Raw genomic sequence first — 21,777 nt, 5'->3', positions numbered from 1 at the left:
AATTGTGTCCTATGTTTATGCGCGTGTACAGAGTTAGTATAACCAATTATATTTTAGCTTATGGCGCGTGGACAGCTGATGTTTAGCTTGACAAGGTATATAAGCACGCTATTTGGGCAATAAAGGGAGAACAACTTTAACCGTATCGGTGTCCGGTTGTTACTCGGCTCACGTCTCCAGATGGTTCCCTGCAACATATTTGTAGTGGTAGATTGTGCTAAGTTTGTTACCACCAAATTCTCAACTAGAAGATTACTGATGCAGTTATTATACAGCATCACTGAAAACTTCCAGTTTAGAAGCAGCTTTTGTTTCTTGTATTTTGAGGATGTAAGCTAAATATACATTGATCACTTGATGCTTGGGACTTTAGTTTTTCTTGAATGTTTCTTAAAGCAACCAAGATAGCTACAAGTAGTTGTAGGTATCACAGTTGTGATGCCATTCTCAAATTTCACATTGTAAAACCCCTACAACTTCATAAACTTAAACTTCTGAAACTTCTTCTCTTGCCTGGAACCACAATGCCACACCCCCCAGCCCTTATTCTTTCCATTAATGCAGTCACAGAGGCAAAGGGGAGAAAGGAGGTAACAGGAAAAAAGAAATAGCTGCTCTTCTAGTTACCTTCCCCACTGCACCCCCACACTGCTGATATGATCTTAAGCCTGTGTTTCTGTAGGGGCAAGTACTAAACTGAGTGTTTAATTTCTGATACAAGTCTGCAGTAAGATTATAGCTGCATTCTTCCAATTCTCTTGCTTTCCCAGAAGCAGAATGCAAGTTAATTTGTTCCTCTGTACCTTTAGCTATTACAGTAGGCCATCATGGGAGACAGCGGCTGTATTTCCCATCGCTAGGAATGTGAGCTGAATAAGTATTTATACAATATATTTACTGTAAAAACACCAAGAATGTTTAGATCAAATCCATACCACATTAGCAAAACATGAAAATTGAATCACTTCATTTGGACAGTGTTCAGCTGAGCAAACATAATAAATATAAAAATCTGAGCAGTCAGTTTCTGGCACGTTTAAGTTCCTCACCAGCTTGTGGGGTCAGGTCAATGTTCTTGAATGGTTGAAGGTTCCAGAGATCTTGCAAACTTGTTGAAACTGCACTGATTTTGCAGGAGCCCATGTCTAATGCTTAGTATCAAACACAACTTAGACAAGTAGAACTGCATTAATACAGCCATAATTTTCTGGACTGTTTGTTACTTGTGCATATTTCCCTAAAGAGAATAGGGAATTAAATGTCTACAAAAGCTTGAAGTAGTTTATATAATAAATTAGAATTTTTTATGTTTGCAAGTTCAATCCACAAGTCGCTTTAGATGCGTAGGAAATTCCTGTTCCAAAACTGAAATGCATTTTGAAATCTAAATGTACTTGCTGCTGAGCTGCAAACTTAGGTTCTCAAAATATTTTATTCAGACTGTTTTTATAAATGTATCATTTAGAGTTATGGGTACATTAAAAAAAATAATCATAGAATCATAGAATAGTTTGGGTTGGAAGGGACCTCTAAAGGTCATCTAGTCCAACCCCCCTGCAATGAGCAGGGACATTTTTTACTAGATCAGGTTGCTCAGAGCCCCATCCAACCTGACCTTGAATGTTTCCAGGGATGGGGTATCTACCACCTCTTTGGGCAACCTGTTCCAGTGTTTCACCACCCTCATTGTAAAAAAATTCTTCCTTATATCTAGTCATAGGTTCTGCTATAGTTCAAGTCAACCTCGCTGTTAAAAGAAGTCCATCTCATCCTATGAATATACTTCTATACAGAACTTTCACTGAAAACATAATACGATTGTTCATAGTTCACATAGTTAGGTCTTTATAGACTTGTAGCACTACTTAATGCGAGACATAAGCAAGCAAGTTAAGTCTTTTTTTCTGAACTTCAACTAATTTGATGTTGAAAGTGTGAACTGAAAGCCTAAGATTAAAACTTAAAACTTGCATTTATAGAGCTGCCTAGGAGTTGCTTCTACTACAGCCCAAACATAACATTTAACAATGGATCAATTATGACAATTTATAGGACGTGGTCTTGACAATACATCAGACAATAAAGACTTAAAACTTTTTAAAGTAGTTCTGCAGTAGAGCTAGTTTAACTACTTACTTACTTACCCCAGATAACTTTGCCCCCTTCTGTCGCAAGGCCAAGCTCACTCATGTTCACCTCGATGATGGTACCTTTGGTAATTACACCCAGTGTTGTATACAAAGGAAAAGAAGGATTCTTTTTCAAGGATAGGTAGGCAAAAAGTAGCTTTAAATTCAGGATGTGTCATGCGTGCCTTCTTGAAACGTAAGCCCTGTTGCATAAGGAGCATTAGAACAAGTTAATATTTGCTTTAAGCCCTCACGACTAATCTAGCTTAACACTTTTAGCATTGTGTCCTCAGCTTTATGTGTTTTAAGAGACTGGGAAGAATGAAACACCTAGAATACAGAATGCTATCTGCCTACTACAGAATGCCAGATTTGTTTAAAAACCTGATTAATGACAAGATAAAGCTTTCTATGTATATTTTCAGGATGCCAATTTTTAATAGTAGTACAAGAAGAATATTTGCTACCTCAGATGGCTTCTGTTCCATGAATAAATTAGGAGTTTATGATAAAGCATTTAATAGTGCTACTGTTTTTTAAGACTAGAAATTTTTCCTTTATTCTTGTAAAACTGAAAAACCTCTCACATACTGTAAAATATTAAATACCCATCTCTTATAACACTTTCTATCTAGTGACCTGTGCTTTATAAAGGGGACTTTACCACTAAGTACCATAACCTTTTCTACGTCAATAAAAATCTATCCAAGGCTTCTGTGTAAGATGACTGTCAAAATAGTAATGAGGTACAATCCAACAGGCAGCCTGTATAGTGATTTTGTTGATTCTTCTAAGGAAACAGGAACAGGTATTTATAGAAAAAATACACTATCTTAGTGAATCTAATTTTTCCTCCTGTGCACTGCCAGGCAGCTAGAGCCCACATGCTGTTCCTGCAGCCGTGTAAGAAAAGGCCAGGCTGGAGGCGTAGCATTTCCCTTGCATACGGTCACCTCTGTGCTTCAAGCTTACTTAACAAGCCACAAGGAGGGAGTTCTGGAGTCCTAGAACAGAGTCAGCTTCTGCAGCTGACAGAATCACAGCATCTTGAAAAAGACAGAAGCCTCCAATTTGAAAAGCTATTCAAAGTACCTCTGCTAAAGACCTTCCCATGCTAATTTGACAGCTGGTAGCTTTAACTCACTGGCATCATCTGAATTATGGGAGTAAGAGTTGAGATATTTCAATGCAGATTGTGACTGCAGGGGCATCTCCCCACCCTCAGGCTATTCTAAGTTTAGATTTCTGCAAGGAAACTAATAAGACTGTTCTACATCAGTAATAATCAAGTGCATTATCATAGAATAAAGTTTCCTTACCACAGGAACTCAAAGTGGTAAGTCAAAAGAATTATTACTTAAATGTTCTTTAAGTCTCAAGAACATTACCATTGGTTGAATGAATCATTTGTATTTAGGAGGCTTCCTAGTAAAGCCATCTCCGATAAAACAAACTTTTGTAACCGTTCTCTTCCAGGCCTCCTCCTTTCTCTTTCCTGTACGAATCACTTTTAAAACTTCTGTTTCTCCTTGTGCATGGACCTTTGGCACGGAAACCTCCCATTTCCCCTGGAGGGGAGGGGAAAAATAAGAAAAAGTCAATAGTCTTACATGCAGCGCTGCTACATGAAAGGGGACAACCAAAGCATAAAATAAAATTTCCCTAAAGTGTAGTGGTAGACCATACTTTTTATACAACTCATAGCTACTTATTTTAACTAGCATTAAAGTTAGGAAAGATCAAGATATTGCATATGCTTACTTTGTCCTAGATTATTCAATAATTCAAGGTTTCAGATTTTGTACAATATCAATATTTAGACTTTGCTTATAGGCTGTAAGTCACCTGAGCATCAGCAACACAAAGTGGTCATTGTCACAAGTAATAGTAAGTATCTGAATTTTATTACAGTTACTTACAGCTTTTTCTTTTCTGTTTAATAATGTTAGAACCTTAGCCCAGGACTGGCCCTCTCTGTCCAGCAGGTATGCTGGTACAGCTCCTTTAGGTGTTTTTTCATCATTCTTTTCCTTTGTATTTCTCTCTTCATGCATTTTAATGCTGCAAGGAAAGAAAAACAGTATTTTTAAAACCCACTCAGAATTAAGAGTAGGAAAAAAAAGTACATTTTTAGATACAATATCCTTTTAACTTAGCTTGTACCTGCTCAAAATTTTCTTTTAAAAGAGATATTTGTAAAGAAGTACATGTTTATACTTAAGGAATAATCCTAAATACTTTTCAAGGTAAACTAGTAATTTCACTTAATATAACAATTGACGGACTACACAGTGCATAAAAGCTTGTCAATTCCTGTCAAGATAGGGACACGAGACATTAATCTTACTGAGGAATTTCTGAATGGCTTAGAACAAGCAGCCTAACTCTCAAAGCCAAGCACTTTGAGAGATAGTAGCCTTCCTCTCTGAAAATAAAAACCAACATAATACTACTCTTCTGAGATTTGATGGCAATGCTTACAGATCTGAGGAATATGTGTGTATGTGTGTAAAAGGGGTCATGTTTCATTAATTTGGGGGGGGGGGGGGGGAAGACCGACAAACTAGTTAAGAAACCCAATACCTTTACAAGTAGTAGAGAAAAACAACTGTCTACTCTTGAACAACAACAAAAACAACAGGGTGGATAGATATTAAGTTCATTAGCAATAAATGAATATTGTTAATAGCTTTGATTCCAAGTTCTAAACAACAGAGAACATTCTCAGAAAAATGCTTCTGTTTATCTGTGCTTGATATTGTAATTTATCCTGGAAGACAAGCCTCATGTTCTGCTCAAACACTGTGTATGTTACTGTACTTTTTCCATTAACACAGTTTAAAAAAATGCCTGCTATCTCTTACTACACTAATACAGCTGTCGCTGTAAAAACCTTAAGTAAATGCATTCATATTTTTTTGGTCATAATTACATCAGTCATCGCTACTGCTAATTAACACTTATCTTAAGAAATGCTTTTAGGAGCAGAATCGTTAACTGCTAATGGTAAACATCCATTAAGAGAGGAAGCCAGAAATGTCTTCGTTGTGGCAAAACCCACTTTCTCCTACAAATGAGCACTATTAAAAGTATAATGTATGAATCAAGTAATAAGTAGTTCTTTTTAAATATATTAACGTCTAATCTCATCCTTCAAATGTAAGGATGACTGGACAGCGTCAGAGATGAGGCAGGTACTCACGTCTTCTTCATCTGAATCTTCTCAGCATGCCGCTGCTTGTGGTAGAGCTTGGCTTTCAGCCCGATCATCATCTTGGCCTTCCTTCTCCTCCTCTCGTGGTAGTCCAGGCGGTACCCGTAGCGCTTACGGTGCAGCTCGATGTACTCGTTCTGCGGCTGTGTGCACAAGGAAGCGCGGTGAGCAGGTAATGGCGGCTGAGGACCGGACGGCTGGGGCCAGCGCTGCCCCACACCGCGGGAGCCTGAGCAGACCACAGCGCAACGGCGGCACCCTTAATGTGGGACAACAGGGTCAGCTCAGCCACCATCACCCCCACCATGACAGCAACCCCACACTCCGCTGACCCAGCAGCCTCCTCCGCAGCGAAAAGAGCGGGTCGACCGAGAAGCGGCCCCGGCTGGAAACGCTCCCTCGTGGTGCTTTGGTTCCTCCTGGCGGAGAGGCGGTGGTCCACGTACCCCGAGGGCTTCGCGCCCGACTTGGCGGGGCCGGAAAGAAGGAAAAACGGAACGGGAGAGGCCGGGACGGCGCTTTTTGCCGCCTGGGTCTGTCAGGTCAGGTCGGGGCGGGAGGACGGAACCCGGGGCGGTTAGGTGGTGGGGCCGGTGGGGAAAGGAAGAAGGAGCGCCTTCCGGCAGCGTGTAGTACCGCGACTGGCCGGGCTGGGGCTGGGGTTGGGCTAGTGTCCGTCACAGTCCTGGGCGCTGTTCTGCTCTGTAAGTCGAGGTTTGGCCTTTTTAGAGCTCTTCATCTAGAGGCAGAAGATAATGTAGGGGACAGCTGAGTAACGCGCAAGTGGTTCGTAATACGTCAGGCAGGGGAATGTCAGTTTGCGAGGGGCCGGTTGTGTAACCGGGGAACGGCTGTCTGGGCCGCTCGTGGAGCTCGGTGAGGTGGACTTATAATTGATAGTATAAAGGCACTACTTCTTTCCCTGCTTTCCTGTTCAGCAAACTGTAGCGGTGACTGTAGAAAACGGATATTTGTCTCATAAGATGAGGAGGTGGAAGTGAGCTGTATGCAAGTTTCCTTTATCGTGAAACTCTACCATGAAGCATAAAATCACTAGAGCTGTATACTGCTGGCTCTTTAAATAAGCAGCAATCAGCTAGGAATATTTTTGGAGCTTCTGCACTTGGGCATTGTGTCGCAGTGGTTTTGGCGATGCTTAAAAGCTCGTAGTATTTAATATTTTCTTTTATTTCTGTTCTAGAAACGTACTTTTCCCTGACCCACCTCCTTTAAGATCAGAAGAGCTATTTATGCTTCACTGATTGGTAATCAGGACTCTAGAGCTTATTTGAGCGTGAGTGTAAACTGATGTTAACTTTTTTGCTTTACTGGTTGTAAATTTCTTTGAGAAATATATTTAGTGTTTTGTGGGCATACAGTTATGCTGTATTTTTAAGGCTTAATAATGTTATTTTTACAGATCTGACACTGATTTAACCTGCAAAGCAGTAACCTGAAAAACAGTAACCTGATCTAACTTGAAATAAGTTTCATGATTGATTTACGTGGAAGTGGTATAGTTACCTGCTTTCTGTCATAAACATTTTGTACAATGTTTACTTATCTTGGCAGGGAACAGCTTTAGAGACAGGAGCCAGGATGTTGAGAATTATGAGGAAATCTTCAGTGAACGCATTGAAGTTATCAAGTTGTGCAACGAGGTAAACTTTTTCTCAAATTTTGGTACTTTATCTGTGAGCAAAAGAAATACTTAGGTTACTCTGAGTAAGCTTTTTTTTTTCTTTAGTTTAAAAATTGGTATCCAAACAGAACACGTAATTTCACATTGGAATTGGGCTTCACGTAAGTCAGAACGTGGAACTTGGGTTTGTAATTTTTCTGTAAACTTTTTTTAGTTACCTGTGATTTTGATTGCCTAACAATTTTCATTGTTACATTTATATTATTTACACAAAAATTTAGATGCATTTAAAATATTATGGTTACTGACAACTTGTTTTGATGCTATCATAGATTTTTACTGGACTTCCTAAATAACATTGGGGTTTGACTTGCTTTAAACCTTGTCATGCTTCTGCTTCCAAATAGCTGGTATTTTGAGCTTATATAAATATCTGGCAACAGTATTGGTTCCTGCAGATATTTTTTGAGTTTATTTTTCTGTAATTGGCAAAAATATACCTACAAAGTAATTATTTATAATGATAACTTTTCTATATGATTTTTTTTTTTCCTTTTAAGCATGTGTATTTCAGGAAGACAAAAATGAGAGTCATAAGTGTGACACAGCAAAACTGCAGTCTAAGAAACTACAATTCTCCACCAGGTATAAGTTTAAATTATTTTCTTAATAGTAGGGATTACTCTAAAAATGAGTAAGAATAATTTCTGAATTGTGTATTATTGTATTCTTTTGGTCGTTATTTATAGAATTTGGTGTATGAAGTGCAAACAGAGCAGTTAAAAGGTTCAAGGACTGAAGTGTTTTGCATTGCTGCTGTTTTCTCAGTAGATGTATGGTATAAAGCCTTTAGGAAATAAAAAGAAAATATATAGATGTATAAGAAGTCAGGTCAGCTGTGAAGTGTGCTGGAACCCCTGTCCAGTTGCCTGAAATATTAATTGGTTATCAAGTAACTGATGATAACCAGCACGTTGGACAAGGGAAAGACAGGAATCTGATTAAATAGAAAGAAGTTTTAAGTTATCATTAGTGTATTTTCTTTGCAGACTCAGGATAAAAAAGAATAAGAAGAATAAGATACTTGGAAAACAAAATTTCAATTAAAAAGAATTTTTGCTTGTTTTTGAGTAGCTGCACTGAGATTAAATGGAAATCGATTGACATAAGGTAGCGATGGGAGTCAGGGCTGCTTTTTCCATGATGTTTTCGATCAAGATGGAGATAGGAAGAAAATATTGGTAACTGGTGGGTAACCAACTTCCTTAAAAAAAAAAAAAAATCATTAATGGGATTCAGCACTATGTATGTTAGCAAAAGTCTTTAACCTGCAGTCATGTACCTGAGAAGACTTACTCAGTTGCTAATGTCAACACAGTCTGTGTTGCTATGTATTACTGTTTCTATGTAGTTGTCTATGCAATGTCACTGCTGCCTACTGTATTTATCCCCAGTTTTGCTGTGCTGAATACCTCAGTGTGTCACGTGGAGGCAGAGGTTCATTCCATACACAAGAAGATATTGGGACTCAGACAAGCAAGAAATCTCAAACATACTAATGTGTTATTTTAGAAACTGGAGGGAAAAAGGCAGTGTGTGTTGGAGTTTTTATCGGGGGGGTGTTGGTGAATTTCCAGCCTGCTACCTTGCTTCTGGTAAGATCAGTCTTTCTCCTTATCAAGATGTTAACCTATAACATGCCTCTCTAATGCCTCTCTGATGAAAGAGATCATATGTAGATGGTGAAGGAATGTTAGTTTAAATATTGTTGAATTCTGTTTGGCCTATCAAAGATAAACTAAAGTACTAGGAAAGTGAGTTCCTGAAACACAACTTAAATGGCTTGAGTAACTAAATTATAGATTAATTTAATAAAAATTTAGCTTGGCAGCTTATTTTCCAACTAAATAGGGTGTGAGAGGAAATATCTTTCAAGAAAATAAGAATTTAAAACTACTCAGTCCCATGTTTTCTTAACCTAGGTCAGTTTACATTTTCTACCCAAGAATTATGCTGTCTAGCTTCAGTACTTAAAGGAGAAATGACTTTTGAAATTTGTTATTTAATAGCCGGTTCAGATGAATGTCAGCATCACAGTTGTATTGAACTGTGGCATGTTTTGTTATTGCTTCTGCAGAGTAAAATTTTACTGTGCTGATGATACTTTTCTGTAATGGCTTTTTCCTATTGTTTCTAAATTACAGCTGTTTTGAAGAGTTTCTCTTTTTTGAGAGAGAGAGATATATTTGTTGAAAATGAAGTACATATCTTTAGAAATTTGAGGTGGTAGGGATTACAGATTGTCATGAGTTGTGGCTCTGAATCTTTTTTTGGATAAGCTTTTTAGGAGCTTTCTTAAATATATTTAATTTTGTTAAAATCTATCATTTCTACATTGGGATCAGTCTGACCAATTGGTTTTTTGTTTTGTTTGTCTCCAGGACATGTTAAGTCTCTGTGTTCTGTCATTAATCCTCGTATATCCAGGTACGTCATGCTAGCTTATTTTTCAGATGTAACTGCCAGTCAGAGTATGTGATAAAAAGTCATGGGTTGTTACTATGCCTATCATGTGCATAGTTTATGTGCGTGTTCTAAATTAAAGTTAGTACTTCCTTACTTTTACCCTTCTGACATTTCAGTATAGAACAGTTGTTGGTGTTGTCGTGGTTTAAGCCCAGCCGGTAACAAAGCACCACGAAGCCGCTCGCTCACTCCTCCCCCCCAGCCCCGGTGGGATGAGGAGAAAATATAAAGAAAAGCTTGTGGGTTGAGATAAGGACAGGGAGGGATCACTCCCCACTTATGGTCATGGGCAAAAGACAGACTCAACTTGGGGAAGAAACAAAATCAATTTAATTTACTACAAATCAAATCAAAACAAGGATAATGAGAAGTAAAACCAAACCTTAGAATACCTTCCCTCAACCCCTTCCTCCTTCCTGGCTCAACTCCACTCCTGGTTTTTCTCTACCTCCTCCCCCTGGCAGTGCAGGGGGACAGGGGATGGGGGTTGGGGTCAGCTCGCCACACACTGTCTCTGCTGCTCCTTCCTCCTCAGGGGGAGGACTCCTCACATTCTTCCCCTGCTCCAGCATGGGGTCCCTCCCACAGGAGACAGTCCTTCACAATCTTCTCCAATGTGAGTCCTTCCCACGGGCTGCAGTTCTTCATGAACTGCTCCAGCATGGGTCCTTTCTGCAGGCCGATCTTCAGTCACAGACTGCTCCAGCACAGGCTTTCCCATGGAGTCACGGCCATCTTCAGGGGGCATCCAACTGCTCTGGCGTGGGGTCCTCCACAGGCTGCAGGTGGGCATCTACTCCACCATTAACCTCCATGGGCTGCAGGGGCATCACCTCCTCTGGTGCACCTGCTCCCCCTCCTTCTTCACTGATCTTGGTATCTGCATAGGTGTTTCTCTCGCATTCCAATCTCCTCCCCCACTGTAGGTTTCCCTTCTTAAATATGTTCTCTCAGAGGCGCTACCACTGTCGCTGATTGGGTTGGCCTTGGCCAGAGGTGGGTCCGACTTGGAGTCGGGGAAGCTTCTAGCAGCTTCTCACAGGAGCCACCCCTGCAGCCCCTTCCCCGCTACCAAAAACCCCACCACACAAACCCAAAGCAGTGTCAAGAGAGGTCTTGGACCGATAAAACGCGATTCTCTTGTTTACATCAGCAGAACCAAAATTGGCCTCTTAGGGAAGCTCCAAATCCATGGTGGTTGCTGGGAGCTGAGCAAGGGGGAAGGAATGTCTTGGCAACTAGACCACCACCTTGGGCAGGGCTGTATACTTTGTGTTCATGGGAGCACTCAGCCGTGTCAGATGAGGGCCTTAGTAAGGAGGGCAAGGTAATTAGGGGCTGAGCTGCCAAAGGAATGGCATGGGGGTGAAGTTCCCTTGGAACACTACCTCTGTCCTGAGGGCAAATTCAGCTAGCATTAATGGTGAATATGGGGGCTGATCACAAGCCTGTGTTGCGCAGAGCCAGTGAAGCAGTTTTGGAAGCCTCTGGGCAAGGTCCTTCAGAAAGGAAGATTTGGCTGAACAGAATCAAGGACAACTTCGTGGGAACTTGGATGCTAGATTTGGGGCATAAAGGGTATATGTGCAATGGATTGTTTCAGGCACCAGGGGTTAGGGATTGGGATGGACGAGAGGGTGGAGGGGCTGTTTCTGTCTGTGGGGAGGGCAGATGGGTGCAGAATGAGGCCAAGAAGTGACCTTCCCCAGAAGTGAAGCATGGAAACCTCTTCCAAAACTTTTGAGTACTACCTATCTGAAAAAAATCCACCATTTCAGCACTAACATAATTCAGTATCAGAATGTATGCTGTATCAGTTATGCAACAGAGGAAAAATGTTATTCATCTGGTGTGCTATTCTCAGTGAATATTAATTGTTTATGCAAATAACAGCATCACTGAATAAAAAAATTACCGCAGTAATGTTTTCACTTTATGCAGAATCCGTAACGTTGGCATTATGGCTCACGTTGATGTAAGGAAAACTACGATGACAGAGAGAATGCTGTATTATTCTGGATACATAAGAACACTTGGCGGTGGTTTTGTATTTCAGTAGCTTTGAGAGATTTAATAGTATACAGTAACATGCAATGTAGTTAGAGGTTGTTGGTAGAATACTTAGCGTAGAAGCCAGTTGTTTCAAAGTTGTGCTGCAATATAATGAAATTCTAATGCACTTTATATTATATTCTAAGGCAGTTGTACTCTGAGAGATCATAGATTAATATTTTTCTTTTACTTTTAGTGCATTATGATTTATTTAACATTTAATTAGAGGTTCTTGTTTTACATATTGTTCACTGGCTGTTCTGGTAAAGCTGTTTCTTCAGTTCTCTTTTGACCTGTAAAGAAACCAGATTAACAAAAAGTAACCATTTCTTTTGAAAGCCATAACACAGGAAGAATTCCTTGCTTCAACAACTCTCACAAAAATCTTAAAGATTGAAAGGGTCACAGCAGCCTCCATTTGTGCTACCTTTTGACCTTTTAAATTTAATTCCCTGTTCTCTACTGTGTATGAGAATGTTAGAAGATGTTAGGTTTGTGGAGCAGTTGAACTTGGTGGCCTGTTTATTTGAAAATGTGGAAGTGCTTCTCTTTTTATTAAAAATTTTTAAAAAAAACCACAAAACCACAAACAAAACCAAACCTCTTACTTGTTTGTGTTTTTTTTTTTTTTAACTTAAGTTTAGTTTTAACTTAATTAACTTTTAATTACTAAATTTTAAAGTGTCAGTCAGATTCCATACAATGAGTGAAGCCAGATTTTTTAAAACTGTAGTTTGTTCATGATTTTGGACTTTGCTTTAATTTTTAAGTTTCTCACAGTGTTACCTAGGATTAAGAACAACAAAAAAGGTTGTTGGAATTACTTGTCTTTGACTTACAGAGCATTTGTTCCCTAGAAAGGGAGCCTGAGTAAATTAGCTGACATTATAATTTTCTGAAAAAAGCTAGTTTTCATAGCTTATACATATACAAAAGAGACAGTATTTCCAAATCTCTTTCCATCTTTATTCCAAGACAACTTCAGCTTTTTAATTATTTACATACCCAACTGTAATTCTGCTTCCTGTTCACAGATGTTGATGATGGGGACACAGTGACAGATTTTATGGTACAAGAGCGAGAACATGGTATTACCATTCAGTCTGCTGCTGTTATGTTTGACTGGAAAGACTACAGAATCAGTCTGATTGACACCCCAGGTACTACGCTTTAGCAGTACTCACATTATTAGAAGAGAGTAGATGACGTGGGGTGTCATAGAACTTAAGACTTAGTTTTAAATATGGTGCGATATTTAATTGGTTGAATTGCTGCAGTAAAAAGTCCTATATTGAGCTCTGTTCAGCTTTGGCCAATTATTGTTTGATGGTGCCTAATCCAGCTTGTTTAAAGTGAGCTCAGATATTTCCACACTAAATTGCTCTCAGTTCTGGGATTGCAATGTAACAGTCTTGTGTGTTTCAAGGACTGATGGGTGTATTTCTCTGAAAGTGAAAACAAGGTTCTTTTGATACGATTTAATAAAAAAAAAATGAAAAAAATAAAATAATTGTAATGACCTGTTGATGTTGCCTGTTTGAATTATGATGGTATAAAATGAAGATTGTTTTTTAGATTATATGGACTTTACAGTGGAAGTTGAGTATTACTTGAGAGTCCTGGATGAAGCAGTAGCAGTGTTTGATGCTTCAGCTGGTGTTGAGGTAAAAATAACTGGTAGTCTTTTTCTGTCTGTCATGGTTTAACCCCAGCCAGCAACTAAGCACCATGCAGCTGCTCACTGACTCGCCCCCCCCCCCGCCACCCAGTGGGATGGGGGAGAGAATCGGAAGGAAAAAGGTAAAACTCGTGGGTTTAGATAAGAACAGTTTAATAGAACAGAAAGGAAAAAACTAATAAGGATAGTAATAACAATAATAAAATGACAATAATAATAATAAAAGGATTGGGATATACAAAACAAGTGATGCACAATGCAATTGCTCACTACTCGCTGACCAATGTCCAGTTAGTTCCCAAGCAGCGATCCGCCCCCCAGGCCAACTCCCCCCAGTTTATATACTAGGCATGACATCACATGGTATGGAATACCCCTTTGGCCAGTTTGGGTCAGCTGTCCTGGCTGTGTCCCCTCCCAACTTCTTGTGCCCCTCCAGCCTTCTTGCTGAAAAATCCTTGACTTAGTATAAACACTACTTAACACACTGCTGTTTTCAGTTGTTGCTATCAACATTCTTCTCATACTGAACTCAAAAACATAGCACTACGTGGACACATATTTAGCTAACGTCGGTCGCAAAAGCATTGCAGACGCCTTTAGAAGACCTTGAACAGAATAAACAAGAAGACAAAAAAAGAAAGATGATAATAAAGCCAATTAGAAGAACACAGGTGTGCATTCCACGATAAAGGGAACTGGGCACAAAAAACCTCAATTCAGCAGTTTATCTCGACCAATTAGATTGAGACAAGCTTCGCATGTTGAAGTTGATATAACCAATTATATCTTATGCTTATGCATGTGTACAGAGTTGGTATAACCAATTATATCTTATGTTTATGCGTGTGTACAGAGTTGATATAACCAATCATATTTTATGTTTGTGCGCGTGTACAGTGACTTTGCAGAATATGTGACTATAAATATGTGTGTGTTTTAGCAATAAAGGGTCGTCTGCTTTCAACTTTACAGGCGTCCGTCTACTTCAATCTCCTCAGCACTATACCAGCTACTAGGAAGAAAATTAACTCTATCCCAGCTGAAACCAGGACACTGTCTAATGACTGAAATCAGACTGAAATAATAATTATAATACAGAGATGTTGCTCTGTTTTATCTCTTTTGATGCTTTCATCAAAATTCGGCTTCAGGAAGCTGAGCATTTAATTTTAAGTCCTGTGGTGTACAGGGATTTCCATGGTAATAAGGGGCAAATAAGTGGGATTCCCATTCAAGTCTGGGGTTTTTTTGTTGTTTTGTTGCCATGCTTTTCAAACATTGATTGAGATAAATGCTTCTGACTGGCTCCACCAGTGGAAAGAAATGAATATCTATTCATTTCTCATTTTTGGATTTCATGTAGAAAATGAGTCATTTTCAGCTAGAATTTCTCCCTCCCCAATGGCCTATTTAACATGCCCTTTGGGGCATAGTGCAGAAAAGGTGGAGGCAGGCTAGAATTTGACTTTATAGCATAAGATGCTTGATTAGTTCAATCCTGTAGAAAAGTTACATGTTGTGAAATCACTGTGTTTCATGGGACATCCCTTTTTCCTAGATGAGGGATGAGAGAACTGTTGATCAGTGTGAGTCACATTGTTTAACATGCTGTTGGAAAGCATTAGGTATATGAACCTCAACTGAGTAACGCCCCCCCACCCTCAACAACAAAACAATTAAAGCTGCTTGTGGGGGTTTTTTCTAAAAATGTGTAGGAAATTCTTGCATTATTTCCATGTATTGGTAAGAGACTATTTCTGAATCTGAACTTCTTGACACAGCTGGTGGGTGAGCCAACCAGGGGAGGAGCCTTGCTAGACCTGTTGTTTACGAACAGGGAAGGACTGGTGGGAGGTGTGATGGTTGGAGGCCGTCTTGGGCTTAGTGACCATGAAATGGTAGAATTTTCAATTCTTGGTGAGGCAAAGAAGGTGGTCAGCAAAACCACCACTATGGACTTCTGGAGGGCTAACTTTGGCCTCTTCAAGGCACTGGTTGAGAGAGTCCCTTGGGAGATGGTCCTGAAGGGCAAAGGGGTCCAGGAGGGATGGACATTCTTTAAAAAGGAAATCTTAATGGCTCAGGACCAGGCTATTCCCATGTGCCGCAAGTCAAACCGCCGAGGAAAACGACCGGCCTGGCTGAACAGGGAGCTTTTGCTAGGACTTAAGAAAAAAAGGAGAGTTTATAATCTCTGGAGGAAAGGGCGGGCAACTTGGGAGGAGTACAGGGATCTTGTTAGATCATACAGAGAGAAAATTAGAAAGGCGAAAGCTCAGCTGGAACTAAATCTGGCCACTAGTGTAAGGGACAACAAAAAATGTTTTTACAAATATGTTAACAGTAAAAAGAATCCCAAGGAGAATATCTGTCCTTTAATGGATACAGAAGGGAACGTAGCAACCAGTGATGAGGAAAAGGCCGAGGTACTTAATGCCTTCTTTGCCTCAGTCTTTAATAGTGAGTCCAGTCATCCTCAGGGTACTCCACCTCATGAGCTGGAAGGTAAGGATGAAGAGCATAACATACCCCCCTTAATCCAGGAGGAATTAGTTAGGGACCTGTTACGCCATCTGGACACTCGCAAATCTATGGGACCTGATGGGATCCATCCAAGAGTACTGAGGGAACTGGCTGAGGTCCTTGCCAAGCCACTCTCTGTCATCTATCAGCGTTCCTGGTCAACAGGGGAGGTCCCAGAGGACTGGAGGCTTGCCAATGTGACTCCCATTTATAAGAAGGGTCAGAGGGAGGATCCGGGGAACTACAGGCCTGTCAGCCTGACCTCGGTACCGGGAAAGATTATGGAACGGTTTGTCTTGAGAGCACTCACACGGCAGCTCCAGGATAAGAGGGGGATCAGGCCCAGTCAGCATGGGTTTACGAAAGGCAGGTCCTGCTTAACCAACCTGATCTCCTTCTATGACCGGGTGACCCGCCTAGTGGATGAGGGAAAGGCTGTCGATGTTATTTTCCTAGACTTCAGCAAGGCCTTTGACACTGTCTCTCATGGCATACTCCTGGAGAAGCTGGTGTCTCGTGGCCTGGATAAGTGCACTATTCACTGGGTGAAAAACTGGCTGGATGGCCGAGCCCAGAGGGTCGTGGTGAATGGGGTGAAATCCAGCTGGCGGTGGGTCACGAGTGGTGTTCCCCAGGGCTCGGTGTTGGGCCCTGTTCTGTTTAATATCTTTATTGATGATTTGGATGAGGGGATTGAGTGCACCCTCAGCAAGTTTGCAGACGACACCAAGTTGGGAGGCAGGGTCGATCTGCTTGAGGGTAGGGAGGCTCTACAAAGAGATCTGGACAGGCTGGATCGATGGGCTGAGGCCAATTGTATGAAGTTTAACACAGCCAAGTGCCGGGTCCTGCACTTCGGTCACGGCAACCCCATGCAGCGCTACAGGCTTGGGGAAGAGTGGCTGGAAAGCTGCCCGGCAGAGAAAGACCTGGGCGTGCTGGTTGACAGCTGGCTGAATATGAGCCAGCAGTGTGCCCAGGTGGCCAAGAAGGCCAATCGCATCCTGGCCTGTATCAGGAACAGTGTGGCCAGCAGGAACAGGGAGGTGGTTGTTCCCCTGTACTCGGCACTGGTGAGGCCGCACCTCGAGTACTGTGTTCAGTTTTGGGCCCCTCACTACAGGAAAGACATTGAGCTGCTTGAGCGTGTCCAGAGAAGGGCAACCAAGTTGGTGAGGGGCCTTGAGCACAAGTCTTATGAGGAGCGGCTGAGGGATCTGGAGTTGTTCAGTCTAGAAAAGAGGAGGCTGAGGGGAGACCTTATCGCTCTCTACAACTACCTGAAAGGGGGTTGTAGTGAGGAGGGTGTTGGTCTCTTCTGTCAGGTGTCTGGAGATAGGACAAGAGGAAATGGCCTCAAGTTGAGGCAAGGGAGATTTAGGTTAGATATTAGGAAAAAGTTTTTTACTGAGAGGGTTGTCAAACATTGGAATGGGCTGCCCAGGGAAGTGGTTGAGTCACCATCCCTGGAGGTATTCAAAAAGCGAGTGGACAGGGTACTCCAGGGCATGGTTTAGGGGGCATGGTTAATGGTTGGACTTGATGATCTTGAAGGTCTTTTCCAACCGAAATGATTCTATGATTCTATGATTCTATGATTTTCATATATACCAGTTTTAACTTTCAAATAAAAATGAGTATCAGAAATGGCTCAGCAGTACACAAATTATTAGCAAAACCACAGTAGTTTTTAGTGTTAAATGTGTAGCCACAGAAATGCTTGCCTATGTGTGCTTAAGTATCTTGGCAATAAAGTCTTAAGTCTCTACATTACTGACTTCTTTCTGTATATATCCCCTGTAATTCTTAGTCTCTCTCCGTGTTTCCTTCCCATGTGCCTGTGTGCCCTTAGTGGAGGAGGGGGAAAAATGATAGCTGAGAGAAGAGGTGAGACAAAGCTGCTTGTGGAGTTCATCTATGTTGCTAGATATGGGATTGTCGCAACACATTCAGCACAGTTCCCTTCTGTACTCTGAACTCGGTCCCTCAGCAGTACTGGGGAGTGTATAGTTCAGCTATCGGCACTAATGTTTCCATTTTGTCTTTTGCTTTAGGCCCAAACTCTGACAGTGTGGAGACAAATGGACAAACATAAGGTACCACAAATTGGCTTTTTGAACAAGATGGACAAAAACAGGGCAAGGTATTTAGACAGTTATTTTAATCATTGCTAAAAATCTCGTAAGAGAATGTATCTAATCAAGTTAAAGTTGTTCTGTTAAGCATAGAACAAGCCAATTATGTGAATGCTTACTATATGCATCTTTGATTATGCAGATGCATATTTTTGTGTAATTGTAGGAGTAATTTTTGCAGTAAATAAGGAATGGGAAACCTATTTTACAATATCATTGAGTTTTGTGTAGCTTAGTATCTGTTGTTTTAATATAGTTTTACATATGCTCTTGAGAGTATCGAACAAAAGTTGAAGACAAAACCTTTGCTTTTACAGGTAAGCTTTTAGAAATTAAATGTTTATCTGCTTTCTTTTGAATGGAACTCCTTTCTTAATTTTTTGCAGTTGTCTAAAATCTCCATTTTATTTGCAGTTGCCCATTGGGGAAGCTAAGACCTTCAGAGGTCTGGCTGATGTTGTGACTAAGGAACAAACAATTTGGAAACCTACTTCTGATTTGGATGATTGTGGGAGAACTTGTGGGAGAACGAGGGAAACTGCGTAAGGCACAACTGTTATTCTCTGTTTGCTAGCACAAGACACTACTGTTCTTTGTTATAAGTTTGTTGAAGTAAGCACAAAAGTAGAACAAGGTCGGGCCTACGTGACTGATAACAGGAGGGCAACGTGACCGAAGACAGGGTGCAAGACAGCATGCAGGTGGAGGAACTATTCGCGTGATCAGAAGACTTTATCCAATTAGACTATTGTTTAAGCACGTGAACGGCACATGTTAACCAATCAACAAATGGCTTATGTGTGAGTAGATATTAGAAACATATATAACCGAGTGTTGCGCAGTTAATAAACGGAGAAACCGTTTGATCCACAGTATCTGTGTTGGTCCGTTTTCTCCCCAGGGCGAGTCCCTGGCGATGCGTCATTTTCCCTAGATTGTCGCAGCGGAGAAAGTGCGGCAAGTGGTGACCCCGACGCAGACGCGGACGTGGAGTGTGCGAGTGTTTTGCCTGGCCAGGCGATTGGAAGGTGGCCCTTGGGGCGATCCTGCCAGTGACGATGGCATCCATCGGAATAATTATTAAGGTACTAAAGGCGGTAGGCAGGGACGTGGACTGTGGAGTGCATACGGCTCCAGTCACGAGTCTCATCCAGTGGATGATACAACGGGGCTTCATAGTAAAGCCGGGAGAGACATTTGATGCGTCGCGGCTGCAGGCTGCGCGCGAGGAGTTGGTGGAGGAGTGTTTGAGTGGGAAGAAAGGAGCTGCGGATAAGCTCGCAGCTCTTGGTTCAGTGTTGACCGTATTGAGGAAGGGGAGAGAGGCAAAGGCGGTTTGGATGGCGGCTACAGCGGTGTTGCGCGGAGAGGCGAGTAGAGAGGTGGTTGATTTGTTAGAGGTACAGGCTGACAAAGAGAGTAAAGACGCTACAGGAGTCAGAGGTGAGGAGATGTTGGGAAAACAAGTAGAGAGAGTGGAAGGAGCGGGGGATGCTCCGGACGCCTTAGCGTTTCCAGTCTCTCGCGGGCAATTAGAGGATTCTTTTTTTGGGTATCCACCTCTCCCCCCGCCAGGATTGTTTTCACATGAGTCAGAGGAGCCCTCTAAGTATGTCCCGCCAGCGAGTAGTACGACCACGGGTCCTAGTGCACCCCCGGTGTCTATGATGGAAGTACATTCAGATGAAAAAGAACGTTGCATTAGAAAGAAATTGCAAGCAGAAGCAGTTCCATTGCCGGACTCGGATGAGGAGAGTCCACTGAATGCAAAACAGAATCAGATCACTGAGGTAACGGAGGTTTTGACGAAATTTAAAAACTTAGCGGCGACTATTGAACAGACAGTACAGCATGCTCAAAGTGTTGTAGGTCGTGCGGCACAGCCTCCGGTGTTTACGGATTGGAAGTTAATAGCAAAAAATTGTGTTCTAGAGGGTGTGGATTTCAAACCTTCAGATGAAGGGGGAGTATTAGCATGTCCGTTGTTAATCACTCAAGATGGACCTAGATGGCAACCACTAGATTACAAATTAGTGAAGGAATGGCAAACGAGCTGTAGAGATGATGGACTGCAAGGCCCAAGGACGCAAGCTTTGTTAGATGTGATTTATGCTCAGCCGTTACTGCCCTTTGATTCGAGACAGCTGGCGCGTGCAGCACTTACGGCACCTTTGATGTGCCTCTGGGAGCAGGCGTTTAAAGAGGAAGCAGAAGCGGTTGTTTTGGACGCTCTTACTCCAGGACATGATTTAGTAGGGGTCTCTATGGTGCAGTTAACGGGGACCGGAGATCATGCATCCCCTCAAAATCAGGCCGGTTTGCGAGGTCGGGTGATAGCGGCTTCTTCAAAGTGTGCTAGAAATGCATTTATGAAGGTCAGTAAGTTTGAAAAGAAAAGAGTCCTGTATACAAAGGTTATTCAGAGACTTAATGAACCATATCAGGATTTCTTAGAGCGTTTGCAAAAGGCGGTGGAGGTAGCAGACATACCGGACGAGGTTAAGCCAGTTCTTGTGAAAGAATTAGCTCGTACACAAGCAAATGACCAGACAAGGCAAATTTTATCGCAATTGCCAGCAAAAGCTTCAGTAGCAGATATGATTAAACGAGTGTTAGAAGCAGAAGCTCAAACTGCAGCAGCACCTGTGGTTGCAGCAGTTACAGCTGTACTTCGCAATCGCACAAATAACAACCCGAGGAGAAACATTTCTTGCTTTGGTTGTGGGGGAAGCGGTCACATTAGAAGCCAGTGTCCTTCAGTGTCTAGAGCCAATCTGGGCAGGACGCCAAATTCAGACCAAAAAGGGAGTTGTTTCCGCTGTGGGAAGTTAGGGCATCTTGCAAAGCAATGTCGCATGACACGGGCCGGGGAACATCAGGGAAACTACAGGGGCGGTCCCAGCACGGGGCGGGCGGGGCTGCCGGAGAACAATCTGTCCTGTCAAGTATATCCCGTAGAATGCCGAGAATCACCGACGATTGGACAGCAAAAGGACGAGCCCCTGCCCTGGAAGATGACCACCGATGGGCTTTAAAGACTACCACAGGAGTGTGGGTAGAGCAACCAACAACAGTAACATTGAAGAGAGGAGGATCGGGAAAGAGTACGGGTGGAATTTTAGTGGGTGATGGGGCTCACAAATGGGGAGTCGATATTATTCCGGGAATGTGCACTGAAACAAACGATGCTATACAAGCCACTATAGTTCCCCTCACTGAAATACCAATGTATATTCCTGAAGATACCCCTATGGCCCATTTGGTGTTAGATATGTCAAGGCGACCTACTATTGAATGTACAATGCAACCAGTGTGTGAGCGATGGGGACAGACCATATGTCAAATTAGAGCCCTTTTAGACTCTGGGGCCGATGTTACAGTAATCCCACAAGAAGTTTGGCCAGTGTCATGGCCTCTGGAAGAGACCAGCATCTCAGTAACAGGGGTTGGAGGAAGTCGAGGTACCCAAAAAAGCCTTTTGCCAATTCAAATTCAAATAAAAGGAGAGGACCAATCGACTGTTATCAAACCTTTTATCTTAAAAGGACTTCCTTTACCCCTGTTAGGGAGAGACGCTATGCAAGGCCTGTCGCTGCGCATAGTTTCCGACTCACAGTTGCACACAGATCCGCATTTTTTATAGGGGCCGCTGGCCAATGCCCACCGACCATAGCCATGAAGTGGAAAACTCAACAACTGGTGTGGGTTGACCAGTGGCCCCTTCCCCAAGAAAAACTGTCTCAGCTACAGCTATTAGTACAGCGTGAAGTAGAAAAGGGACATTTAGTCCCAACCACCAGTCCGTGGAATTGCCCTGTGTTTGTCATCCAAAAGAAGTCAGGTGCCTGGCGTCTTCTACATGATCTCAGAGCGGT

At 42.0% G+C, this 21,777-nt stretch overlaps 2 protein-coding genes across 2 annotated transcripts; one reads left to right on the top strand and one right to left on the bottom strand.

Moving 5' to 3' along the window:
• Positions 1–202: 202 nt before the first annotated feature.
• Positions 203–5,600, bottom strand: LOC128136066 (ribosome biogenesis protein NSA2 homolog; the record flags this gene model as incomplete). Its single annotated transcript, XM_052775151.1, is given in 6 exon segments — positions 203–1,237; positions 2,145–2,263; positions 2,265–2,332; positions 3,518–3,697; positions 4,049–4,190; positions 5,332–5,600. Coding segments are annotated over 6 exon segments (846 nt in total), but the record flags the coding sequence as incomplete, so codon positions are not given.
• Positions 5,601–6,008: 408 nt separating this feature from the next.
• Positions 6,009–18,404, top strand: LOC128136102 (ribosome-releasing factor 2, mitochondrial-like). The gene is made up of 9 exons (XM_052775223.1): positions 6,009–6,047; positions 6,916–7,004; positions 7,546–7,630; positions 9,427–9,472; positions 10,190–10,296; positions 12,598–12,723; positions 13,139–13,227; positions 17,822–17,910; positions 18,317–18,404. The coding sequence occupies exons 3-9, from the start codon at positions 7,570–7,572 to the stop codon at positions 18,363–18,365; spliced, it is 567 nt and encodes a 188-aa protein (XP_052631183.1). The 5' UTR covers positions 6,009–6,047; positions 6,916–7,004; positions 7,546–7,569; the 3' UTR covers positions 18,366–18,404.
• Positions 18,405–21,777: the final 3,373 nt, after the last annotated feature.

The sequence above is a fragment of the Harpia harpyja genome, chromosome W (genome assembly GCF_026419915.1).
Source record: "Harpia harpyja isolate bHarHar1 chromosome W, bHarHar1 primary haplotype, whole genome shotgun sequence".
In the NCBI taxonomy this organism is placed as follows: Eukaryota; Metazoa; Chordata; class Aves; order Accipitriformes; family Accipitridae; genus Harpia; species Harpia harpyja.
Note: the sequence above shows the minus strand (reverse complement) of the source record. Positions and strands in the feature narration are given on the sequence as shown.